The sequence below is a fragment of the Anolis sagrei genome, chromosome 2 (assembly GCF_037176765.1).
Source record: "Anolis sagrei isolate rAnoSag1 chromosome 2, rAnoSag1.mat, whole genome shotgun sequence".
Classification (NCBI taxonomy): domain Eukaryota; kingdom Metazoa; phylum Chordata; class Lepidosauria; order Squamata; family Dactyloidae; genus Anolis; species Anolis sagrei.
Window position 1 is genome coordinate 88,223,454 of NC_090022.1, and position 13,340 is coordinate 88,236,793.

Below are 13,340 nucleotides of genomic sequence, written 5' to 3' on the forward strand. Positions count from 1 at the left end.
CCACCTTGGCACTACCTTTCCATGATGGTGGGATTATGGATTCCTGTGAAGCAAGAAGCTATGCTGATGGCAGCAGTGCTGCTGGCAGGGTTTCCTATGCCAGACAGACTTTTGCTAAGAACTTGACAAAATGTGCCCAGCAACTACTGAGGAGCAGCAGTACTGTGGGAGGTGAGGTTGATGATGGCAGAGGATCTCTCAGAGACATGAACAATGGCACCATAGATAACATTGTTGGTATTGCACAGAGTGAGGTATGCTGAACCCCCTTTGAATGTATTTTACCACATGATGAGACAACCCAAAATTAAACAAGAGATATGCCACAAGATGAAATTCCCAGGTTGGAAAGCATTCAAATACACTGCTGGTTAGAGTAGAGGACAACTGATTTAGTTATGCGACTAATGAAGCAACTGGAATCAAGTTGAAAGGTTGTTCAACTGTATGCTCAGGGATGAGAGAAAAGCCCAAGCTGCACAAATATATTATAGGGACACAGCATGTGATTAGCATGAATTGGGAGAAGCTAGACATGGAAGAACCAGAAATGGAACATATGAGCATTGCAATGCATAGGATGAGTGTGCTAGAATGGACAGGAATTGTCAAGTACCTCACTTTGGAATCACCAACAAAGTGGTCATACAGTCCAAGGTTAGCCAATTAGTTCTCAGTAACAACAAACCTCAACAGTAACAAGTAACAGAGGAGCCATAAAACAGCCTTGAGTCAATCCCGTTACCAAACTTTTACCCAACAAAATTGTATCCACAGATCCAAAGTCATGAAGCAGTCCAAACATTGCAACCTCTTAAATTCTGCTTTCACAGCTGATCCTGATGGCTGGCCATCCCCTCAGCGGTTCTGGCTGAATGCCTCAGCTGTGATTTTTATCTGCAAAGGAAGACACAATTAACTCTTCCTCAGCCTGCTCCATATAAACCTCTTGAGTTTGGCCAGCAGGCAGAGTAGTTGTTGCTTCTGAGGGCCCTTCCACATTGCCTTGTAGCCCCAGATTATCTGAGTGTGGACTCAGATGACCCAGTTTAAGCAGATATTGTGGGATTTTCTGCCTTGATATTCTGGGATATAGGGCTGTGTGGAAGGGCCCTGAGTGTAGTTGAGGGAGATGCTTTTCCTAGCTGGTCTCTTATTCAACATCCTCACCCATGCTATCAATGACAGGAATGGGATATTTTGTTTCAGATAATTCATAATATTTTATTCAGGAAATAAAAACCTAAGAAAAAATGGATGGCATTAATAGTGAGGAGAGATATAGCAAAGGTGGTCAAAGGATATAATGCAATGTCTGTCATGCATTAGCATGAGTAGCATGCAGATTGACTCTAGCCCAGTTAACTGTGTGTGTGATGAATTGGCTCATAAAAGAAAAACACATGAGACTTCAGCTTAAAGTAGAAAAGAAAAATATTGTAGTATTGGCAGCATACAAAAACAAAGTAGCAGGATTGCTGTTTCCACAAAAGTAACATGAAACAATATCTTCTGAGAGATATCATTACTCAGCTGAGATAAGCAGGAATCCTTGTCCTCTTCTCATGGCTGTGTCTTCGCATGACATCTGCAGCATAGTCCCCGGCTTACACAAAGCAGAACGGCACAGAGGCATAGATGCACAATAGCATAAACGCACAATGGCAAAGAACTAAACACACAGTAGCTATCTTTATACACATGAAAATAACACTCTCAATTAACTCTTCAATTAACTGAAACAGCTGTAGCACAAACAGCCTTGAACCTTACAGCAACTTAAAGTTATAGCACAAACAACATTGATCCTTACAACAAATTAGATAAAGCACGTTGCAACCTCTTAGTAGCAACAATGTCTGACTGAACAATATCACTAAGGCTTCAGGGAAAATCCATTAATATAACCATAATCCAAGTTTGTGTTCTAGCTACAGAGGCAGAAGAAAAATAAATTGAAATATTCTGTGTCAGTCATAGCTGACTGGAATACAAAAGCAGGAATCAGAACACGATTGTAAGAAAATTATCTTAGAATCAAGAAAAATGCAGGAGAATAAGCTATTTAATTTTGCACAGCCAATGGTTTTGGATGCCAGTTGTTAGCTTTGTCATGGCTGACGGAAGTAAATGTCACCAGATATCCTTACTGTATGATGTGATAATATGGGAGAAGGTGATTCCTAGGAGTAATCTGGACTTAAATCAAGGAAAGCTTTAAATGTAACAATTGAAATTAATTGGCAGCCAGTGGAGTGATTTCAACGTAGCTAGGCATAATATGGTAGTCAGATTGGTTTTTGGTATATCACTCTTAGATATACCAATAGCCAATCTGGTCACCATATTTTGAACTAATCAAAGTTTCCAAACGTGACAAACAAGTAGCCTAATGTGGAACTCATTGCAGAAGTTACCTGTGTGTGCCTGCCTGACCATCTTTGGATCCTCCAGCTGAAGCTGGGGGTAAGCACTCTTGAATAAAACTGGGGTATAATTTGAAGCAACAAATCCAGAAGCACTCCCAAGCTGTGAACACAGTCTTTCAAGGGGAGTGTAATGCCATCCAGGATTGTTTGACCTATCCTCAACCCAAGTTAGGACCTTTAATAGAAGAGAACTTGTCTGGGTTCAGTTTCAGTTTATTTTTCCTCATCCAGCCCATTATCTATTCAAGGCATTTATTCAGAGGAGACACACTATCCTTGATGGATGGTATTTATAAGGACATGGAAGGAGCCCCCAGTGGCGCAGTGGGTTAAACCCTTGTGCTGGCAGGACTGCTAACTAAAAGGTCAGTGATTCAAATGCAGGGAGCAGATGGGCAGCGTCATTACAGACAGCCAATTCTGTCACACCAGAAGTGACTTACAGTTTCTGAAGTTGCTCCTGAGCCAAAAAAAAAAATTAAAGACATTGAGAAGGATATTTTGGTGTCATTGATAAACCGATAACATCCTGGACCATGCCTCCAGATTATCTGTCCCAGCAGTTTCATGCAGATGTTAAACAGTACTGGTATAGAAGGCACCCTCTTATTTTGAAGAAGTAGTGATCCTCAATGTTCTATCTGGAACATACCAGAAAGACAGAACCTGAGCAACTAAAGCAGTGTGCCCCCTGATTCCCAAACCTCAATACACTTCAGTGGGATACATGTCTTACATGTTTCAATTCACTGACTTAACCATCAAATTGTCATTAATCTGCAACAGTAAAATACTACTCTGGGATATCAAGTTGCAAGCTACACTGAGAGAAAAGGAAGTGTAAAGAATTAATATAATTCAGCTATATTGTTTCTTCAATTGGGAAGAAAAACGAGGGCTCCATTATACTTTTGTTGGCAAAGAGGTTTATATGACATATCTTTAAACAGATGGATGTAGTGAGACATTTCTCCAGCAGAGATAAAAAGCATATATAAAACTAGACAAGCATAATACACTATTACAGAACTTAAACGTACACTCAGGCAAACGCTTTGTAATGTTGTTCTATAGAATGCTTGGCTTTATCTTTAAGACAGCTTAACCATTGCGCATTGCTCTTTGTATATTAGTTTTGGCATGGCAGCCCAACATATGCTATCATAGATAGTTTGCTTCTATATTTGTATATTTGCTCCAGAAACTTGCCACACAGAAACAAATCCCTTGCTCTTTTGCTACAGTAACATTTTGTTTAGTTAGTGTGATAGCATCTTCTCTTAAACGTTTTATGTGGTTATAACTTCACAGCTTCCAGATAAATGCTGGAATATTGGAATTATGTGTCAGCTTTTTATTTGAAAACCCCCCTATATGTCCCAATGTTCACAGCCAACTTATTATACCATTTAGCACAAGACATGAAATTATATGTATCAATCCCATTCATAATCCTTGACACAATTACCAAACTATCTTGTGTTTCAGGCTGATTTCCAAAATGAGATATTGTTGGCAGATGGCAAAAAGTTTTAGCTCTTTTTAGTGTTATTTTTCTTTATAATAGCAAAGCCACCCTGGGGTAACATGCAAACATGGAGACAAATGGTAAAACAGCTTAGAGAACAATCTACCCTTATTGCTATGAAGCAATTATCACCTATCAAGTGGTAAACATTTCATTCTCAAAGGAATGTCTCTTCCTCTCTTCCCCTCTTAATGCTAGGGCTAGAAAAGATAAGAGAGATTTGTTGTAGCACATGAAAGGGTGGGATAAAGGAAGATCCTAGTTCCTGGTCTTAACACAGCTGCTTTCTGAGATAGCAAAGGCCCAATTGCTACAGCTGTTCCCTTCTCAAAGCGATTTGACCTTCCAAGAACGTCTTCTGCCTTATGCACTACTTTTCTTTCTTTCAGCACTGAACAGTACTATATAGTTTAGACTCAAGGTACATCTGCATGCAACAGTTTAATTGTAATGACTCAATCATGAAGAATGATAGTGTATTTTCCTGAATAGTTCTGGTCTGTTTTCCTGAATACATTTCCCAATGTACACGGAATGCCATAGTGTATCACCAAAAGGGGACCGTGGAAATTGTCATTCAGAAGAGTGGCATAGCCCAGTCCTCAAAAATTCACCAAAGCCCAGGATTCCTTATAATGGATCCATTGTTCTTGATGTGTTATCACACTGCCATGCAAAAGAGGGAAAGAAGACATGGCAGCATCTTTAAGACTAACTTGATTTTATTTTAAACATGTGAGCATATTAAACCCACTTCTTCATATGCGGTACCAACTGGTATTAAGGTGCCAGGTATAAATTGTATTTTTACAGTTGTGGGAGTGGGATAGAATGTAATAGGTTCCAGAAAGCTGCAAATATGTCCCATGTTAAGTCTCAGAAAGTCATCAAATATTTTCCTCTCCTACGGGCAAATCACTTTCATTTCAATGACAGTGTTTCTCACTTATCACGGGGGTAACGTTCCAGGACCACCCGCAATAAGTGAAAAACCATGATGTAGGGACACTCCCCCCCCCCTTTCTCTATATATGTATATATGTATAAGAAATGCCTTGCCGACTTACTGGCCATGCTGCTTGCAGGGGGCATCTTCTTTCCAGAAGCCTCCGGTGCGGCAAGAAGTCTCTCACCACTTGGCCAGGCTTTGCAGGGCTGCCCAGGGCTCCATGGCTGCTGGGGCGAGGTGGGGAAGCTGGTCCTGGCCAATCCAACCAATGGCAGGCTCTGCCCTAGATTGACCAGGGCCAGCTTCCCTAACTTGCCCCAGCAGCCATGGAGCCTGCAGACTCATTGTTTTGCGGTTAGGGTTTAGAATATTAATTCTAAACCCTAACCGCAAAACAGCGAGTCCGCAGAAAGCGAACCGCAAAACAGCGAGGGAACACTGCATATCCTTCTCACATCATGACAAATTATTCCTTCATGTGTTGGAATATTTGTAGAAGAACATGATAAAAAAATTGTGTTCAGAAAAAGATTGCATGTTGCCTTTTGCAAGATTTGCCTTGATTTTACTGGACATGCATGGCAGGATAGTGCCACTAGGTTCTAATTGTTAGTTTTGGAATGTAAATTATAGTACCCAAGACTGCCTAACACCATAGTGGAATGGAGCCCCCAGTGGCGCAATGGGTTAAACCCTTGTGCCGGCAGGACTGCTGACTGACAGGTCAGTGGTTCAAATCTGGGGAGAGCAGGTTGATCTCCCTCTGTCAGCTTCAGCTCCCCATGGGAGACATGAGAGAAGTCTCCCGCAAGGTTGGTAAAACAACAAACATATGGGCATCCCCTGGGCAACATAGTTGCCAATTCTCTCACAGTAGAAGTGACTTGCAGTTTCTCAAATCACTCCTGACATGAGAAGAAGAAAAAACATAAGGGGACCACTGGTGTAAAATCACCCAGTTTATATTGGAGTGCAAAAAACATCAGACACCTTCTGCGCTACTGGTCCAAGGGAACTGTTTCTGATCTGCTTTCAGCTGTCCTAGAAAAGACTATGCATGGAGGGTTTCTAAACTGAAGCTCATGTAGATTTGTTCAAACTGTAGCAAAGCATGTTAGTATTATGTCCAAGATGACATAAAGAATTCAGTTTTTCCGCCACACCCATTTCTGTCTTTTAACACTGTCCAGTTATCTCCTCAGCCAGTTTTATTCTCTTTTTCCCTTTGTTTTGATATATTGAAATAATTTTATTGTTGTTTTATTGAAGGTCATTTTGTATCACACAGTATCTCTAAACATTTGAACTGGCTCTCATTCTGAAGCCTTAATAAGTCACGCAGCATATTTTGCATACCAGCAGACGTGAAAAGTGAATACTAATAATAACAACAACAAAAACCATATTCCAGAAATATAGAAAGTTGAGTAACATTTTAGATCCTGCTGACCAAAAGAAGTTGCCCATCTCTGCTCTACTATAATCTTTTTATGGTGTACACAAAGTGACCATCCTAACTAATGAGCAGAAGCGAGACATCAAGGTGCCTTTACTTTCTATAATCCTCCTTTCACTCCAGGCATGTTGTTGACAACTAAAAGGACAGTCTCCCATGTATTTCTGTATTGCATCCAGCAGATGCAGAACAGTCCTGATAGCTGAATTCCTTTATCAGTTATCTTATTTTATTTTTACTTTTATTCCCCCACCCACTCACACACTCACACAGCTCTGTCTTCTGCAAACATTAAATTAAATCATTTTGCAACCATAACATATTAACTGATGATATATGTGTGCAAAAATCTAGAAAGGGGCTATTCATACAGCCCAAAATTTCAATATATTACTTATATCTTTGAAAAACCACATTGATAGTAAAGGTATTCCACTGTGTACTATATATACAGCTAGCATCTGAAAATGCTGTTTATTGACTCACTTGATTGTACATTATCCATTTGACATATTTCTGGTAGCAATTTGGTTGCTTCATTGGATTGATTCCATATGTCCCTTAAGAGCGTAATGTGCATTTCATGGCATTAGCTGCTGAAGTGCAGGTTTCCCTTTATTAATGACCTTTCTGGGGTAACCTTTTCTGAAAGAGATTGCTCTTTCACATCAGTTGGGTTTACAATGGGGCTATGGCTTCAAGATGCTTGAAAATGAAAATGACCATTTGGGAAATATGATCTTATCCAGACATGAAGTACTTATATAAAACATTATTTCCTTGCTTGCTGAATGAATGACAATGATCGCTATGTGTATATTGGTTTTCTGAAATGCTGTTATGTGGTACCCTGGAGTTCTCTGAAAGCTTACTGACAGTTCCTGAACTGGATCAGTAATTTACTTATAAGCTTTCCTGCAAGTCAGCAGGTATGTAGTAACCCAATTTCCCCTGAAGTACACAGCTGTAGTGTTGGAAGTGTTTGAGAGTGGATTGGGGAGAAGCTGGATACAGATCTGCATGTGATATGCAGTATTTCAACAGCGTTCCAACTCCCATGGCTGAACAAGGACTACAGCAAAGATATAGAAAACGAGGTGTGAAGCAGAGATGAGATCAGATAGTGAGATAGGGATGATGGGCATATGGCAATTCCAGGAAATAAGAGATAGACAACCCTTTCTATTTCCTCCCACACAATCTGTGTATTAGACCCTATAAACATATATTTTCTAATAGTTGATTTGTTACAGTGTTTTGCTTGAGCAACCACTCAGCATTGCATTCGGTGAGGTAGTTTTTAATCTCATTTCTCCTTTCCTAAATTTTTATTCAGTTGCAAGTGACTGGAAAAACAATAACAAACAGACTATATAGAAAAAATAGATTCTCATGCATTTACATTTATTCTTTAGCGAATTACCAAGTAGCACTGCATATTAGACAGTTGCATGCAATAGTCATTTTGCATTCATAGCAAAACTCAAAAAGATTAATGATAGTTGTTCAGAAATGTTAATATGTTCCACCTCTGTTGTTATTTTAGCACATTTTCACAAAACAATTCCCAACAGAGAATTAACTAAAAGTTTCAGAACATCTGTGTCTTGTCCTAACCATATCTTATGTTTGCAAAAGTTGCTCAAGAAAGAATGTAAATGCCCATGAGGAGCATGAATGTCTTTGGGGGTTGGCTTTAGCTTTGTTTCTTGGTGGCCATAAATTTTACATGGCTTGGAGATAGCATATGCTGATGGCAGCAGTTTCAAAGGGAAGAGCTGCTTGAATTTCTCTCCTGAGACTATGAAAAAAGATGTAAACATATGGGACAGTACTTTCAATAATGATCCCATTCATAGCATTTACTTGACCATGAACTTCTGTTAATGCATGCTAGAAAAATAAGGAAGCTCATCTCTGTGAAAGGAAATGGAATACAGCCCCTGCTCTTGTTATGGTCTTCCTGTACAATCGGTCGCAAGCATACAGTAGACTCCTTTGCACTCTATATTTATGTTAAGGTACATGTTAAAGATGTATATTATATGCACCCAGTAAGACAGCTCAAATAATAACTATGCATCCTTTCATAAAGTGCATCAAGATGTTTGAACCAGAGAACCACGCTTGTCTTAGCTACTTTATTTAAAAAACGTGTTTAGGCTGCTTTTCTGGGCGGGATCCTTCCAAACTGCTCCCAGTGTGAGCTCTCTCAAATAAAATCGCTGTAACAGTAAAATTAATAGTTTCATTGTTTATTCGTTCAGTCATATTCCACTCTTTGTGACCTCATGGACCAGCCCACACCAGAATCTGCGAACCCCACCTCCTCCAAGATGAACTGAACCACCTCAACTGGGCTCTCCAGGCCAATGGATACTCCACCTCAGACATCAGAAGAGCTGCAAGACCAAGAACAAACCATAAGAGTAAAGATGAAGATCCACCCAGAGGAAAAGTGTTCCTGCCATACATCAAGGGAACCACTGACCGCATAGGGAAGCTGATGAGGAAACACAACATACAAACAATCTACAAACCCACCAAGAAAATCCAACAAATGCTATGTTCAGCAAAGGACAAGAGGGATCCTCTCACCTCTGCAGGAGTCTACCATATACCATGCAGCTGTGGACAAGTCTACAAACACAGCGCCCAAACACGAATCAAGGAACATGAAAGGCACTGCAGACTACTTCAACCAGAGAAGTCAGCCATAGCAGAGCACCTGATGAACCAGCCTGGACACAGCATACTATTTGAGAACACAGAAATACTGGACCACTCCAACAACCACCATATCAGACTATACAGAGAAGCCATTGAAATCCACAAGCATGTGGACAATTTCAACAGAAAGGAAGAGACCATGAAAATGAACAAAATCTGGCTACCAGTATTAAAAAACTCTACAATTACAAAGGCAAAACAACAGAGAGGAAACAACCAGGCACATCTTAACACCTCTCAGCAAGGGATTTTCCCAGGCTCAGCCAGGCCTTCAAATGCTAATGAAGGTGGTCAGTTGAAACATTCACACCTAGCTCCAGCAGAGATAAGCTCTTTGCCCCACCCCAGCCATTCCACAGATATAGAAACCCATGGTCCTAATTCCAACAGACCTCACTACCTCTGAGGATGCTTGCCATAGATGCAGGCGAAACGTCAGGAGAAATGCCTCTAGAACATGGCTCTATAGCCCGAAAAAACCCACAAGAACATATTCAATGCCATAGACACACAACATATATGGACAAACACAGAGGCAATTTAAGCTTCATGAGGATATGCTCGAATTCCGGCCACCGGGGGAGCTGTTGCTTCACTGTCCACTTGTGACACCGAGTCCTTGATGGAGTACTTCCTCATTCTTTTGACTACTGCTGGAGATATTTATGGCATCATAAATTAGTTAAATTAGCCTCCCCACATAAGCAGCACCTAAATTTCCTACTTGACAGATGCAACTGTCTTTTGGGCTGCAAAGGTCAACAGCAAGCTAGACAAATGGTCGGGAGCTTACTCTGACTCAGGCTGTCTTTGAACTCATTACCTTTCGGTCAGTGGTGATTTAATGCAGGTGACTCCCAGCCAACTGTGCCACAGCCCAGTTTGTGCTAGGGTTAGGGCCATAGGACCCCCATGAAAGTGAAAAACTGCAATTAAAGAAATTACTATTAGTTTAACCCAAGATAATACCTCTCTCAGAATTTTTAGGTCTATAGTTGATCTCTAATGGAAGTTGAACATAGTGTTTCTCTCTAGAATTCTCTAGGTCTTCCAGCATTACTAGAGGAAGTTTATCATAGAGTAACACTGCAGGACAGATAGATTCCCAGAGAAAACATTTTAAATCAAATCCATGAATAATCACATCCACAAAAGTCAAACCCCAATTCTGGGCACATGACTGTATTTCAAAGAACTGTTTTGATCCCAAACTATATGTTGGAATCCCTGGCCCTTACTCAAATTTGATAATTTTATTTGGAGTTTTAAAATCTTCTTCAAAGCTCCACATAGGATGCATTACCTGCAGTGGTCACCATATACATTCATAAGTGGTATGCACTTTTTTGGAAAGATAAGTATCCTTTATAAATGGTTTTCATAGTAGATAGTATGGTCTCTGCCCACTGGAAAAGTAATAGGGAATACTCCAAAGTGGAGAGGAAGAAATGCATAGGCTTTTGTATGTGTGATGTTCCCTGTCCTATTTAAAAGTAAATGTTCGAAGATAAACATCCATTGGCATGCTTCAGTATGGTAAGTGCACATCCAGATCCCAAAACCATCTTAAGAGAAGACATCCTTTTTTATGCCTCAAAGATAGGAGTAGAAACTGTGTTTGTTTGCTTGTTACTAATTTTGAATAGCCTATTTATGTAAAGGCTGTTTCATTGTGAGCCTATAATAAGTTAGCATAACCATCTGTTTTCCTTAATGTACCTTTTCAGTCCCTGTCCATGTTTCACCAGATTGTTTATCTGAACTGTTCTTCCCAACAAATGTATACTTAAAGCCTTTTTTAAGTGTTAGCAGAACTGTTCTCAGGATACAAGCTTTTTAAAAAGTAATATCTCATCCTTTCCCTTTTGCTGCCTCTCCATATCTGCAGAACACGGAACAAGATGAGATTTTACAATATAACTGAATAAAAACAGGAACAGTGAGAATGGAAAATTAATGCAGATTCCAGCTCTGGTTCCGTTGTCTAGTTGTTGTCTAAGAGCCAATGTTGCTCGGTTGTTGGAAGCCAGGTTCCCAAAGATCCCTGCTGAATTGTTTATTTGTGTATTCTGTTCCAGTGGCTGCTTGTTATTATTTGCATTTGGAAGGATAATTGTAGTTAAATTGTGATTTCTGTCTTTTTAAATCTAGGAATTGTAATGACAATTAGCATATATATCTTATTTGGCTAAGCAGGGTGTGCATAAATAAATAGTTCCAAGAAGGATAGAGGGCATTTAGAGTTGTTTTTTTGCAACCTATCAGTTTCTCTGCCACATGGCAAATGCAATTCATAATAGAAAGGAATTTCACAAATAATTTGTGGGATTATCCATGGACAATTTAGTTTTCTAAAACAATGTACTTCACATAGGTTGACCTTGTGGATGGAGTCACATGGCTCAAGTATCGTATGAGTTGGTGTGGCCATTTCACTAGTGCCACATGCCCATGATTTCAACCTTAGCTTCCACTTCTGAAAAATGACTTATATTGTCCTGTTTACTCATAATTTAGAAATAGTATGATTATATGCATGTTTAATCAGAAGCCAACATTTACACAAATGACCAGCCACTGCCACAAGGGACAGAGAGTTTCATCTATGCTGATGATCGTGCCATCACTGCTCAAGCAGGGAGCTTTGAAATGGTTGAACAGAAGCTCTCCGAAGCTTTAGGTGCACTTACTGCCTACTACAGGGAAAACCAACTGATTCCCAATCCGTTTTGAGTCCTCCTCCAGGGGTTGAGAAGGGAGGGGGTAAAAATGCTGTAAATAAATAAATAAATAAATAAATCTAAAACATAGAAGCGTGCTTTTCATCTTAAGAACAGACAAGCATCTCGAGCTCTGAGGATCACCTGGGGAAAAAATTCCACTGGAGCATTGCAGCACACCAAAATATCTGGGAGCCACCCTGGACCATGCTCTAACCTACAAGAAGTACTGTTTGAATAGCAAGCAAAAATTGGCTGCTAGAAATAGTATCATAAAAAAGCTGACTGGCACAACCTGGTACAGATACAACCAGATACAGTGAAGACATCTGCCCTTGCGCTGTGCTACTGTGCTGCTGAGTACGCATGCCCAGTGTGGAACACGTATCACCATGCTAAAACAGCGGATGTGGCTCTGAATGAGACATGCCATTATCACAGGATGTCTACACCCTACACCACTGGAGAAATTATACTGTTTATCTGGTATCGCACCACCTGACCTCCACCGGGAAGCTGCGGCCAATAATGAAAGGACCAAGGCATTGACATCTCTGGCCATCCTCTGTTTGGATATCAGCCAGCATGCCAATGCCTTAAATCATGAAACAGCTTTCTAAAATCTACAGAGATAGTTTCAGGAACACCTCAGCAAACAAGAGTCTAAAAGTAGCAGGCTAAAACCTGGAACCTCAATCAGTGGCTGATACTAAATGAGAGACTCCCTCCTGGGCACACAGAAGACTGAGCGACGTGGAAAGTGCTGAACAGACTGCGCTCTGGCACCACGAGATGCTGACCTAATCTTAAAAATGGGGCTATAAGGTGGAGTCCACGACATGTGATTATGGTGTAGATCAAACTTCAGACCACCTACTACAATGCAGTCTGAGCCCTGCCACGTGCACAATGGAGGACTTTCTCACAGTGACACCAGTGGCATGCCAAGTGACCAGCTACTGGTCAAAGGACATTTAGTATATGCCAAGCTTTTAACTTTGCTTATGGGTTTTTTAATACATTATAACTGTATTCTCAATTTGCTTCTGACATGATAAATAGGAAAAAAACAGAAGCCAGGCCTGCTAAATTTGATGAGGCTTCCTTGTAGATAAAAAAGTATAGGAGTTCAACCCCCAAAAGTGCAAAAATAAAGGTAGTTTATTGTAGTAACAGACATGTTATTTTTAAGCACTGGAGATCTAGTGTTAAATATAGACATTTTTATTTTTATTTCTGCCTTTTTATGTCTGGTGGAATTGAATTCCCTCATCTCTACCATATTTCAATTTTTTAAAAACATTTTTGTTTCTGACCTTATCTTATCAATGGATTACATTGTTCTCATTTACTAATTCATACTCCAGGTAAAATGCATTGCTTTGATGAGATAGAAATGGGGTCTTTGGATTTGCTAATTAAACACTTAAGTGAAATCCTGATATCAAGAGATATTGCTTACAAGCTGATTTGACAGAACATGATGGCTTACCCTTCAAATATTAGCCCTGGGATCTCCCCAGGGAAT

At 40.0% G+C, this 13,340-nt stretch overlaps 1 protein-coding gene across 1 annotated transcript in view; it reads left to right on the top strand.

The window, feature by feature from the left end:
- The window catches only part of LOC137096183 (collagen alpha-1(XXIII) chain-like), a 251,519-nt gene extending 251,256 nt beyond the window's left edge, over window positions 1–263 (top strand). The window contains exon 4 of the mRNA XM_067464801.1: window positions 52–263. Coding sequence (XP_067320902.1) covers window positions 52–263 — 212 coding nt within the window. The remainder of the gene's footprint in view (window positions 1–51) is intronic.
- The last annotated feature ends 13,077 nt before the right edge of the window (window positions 264–13,340 follow it).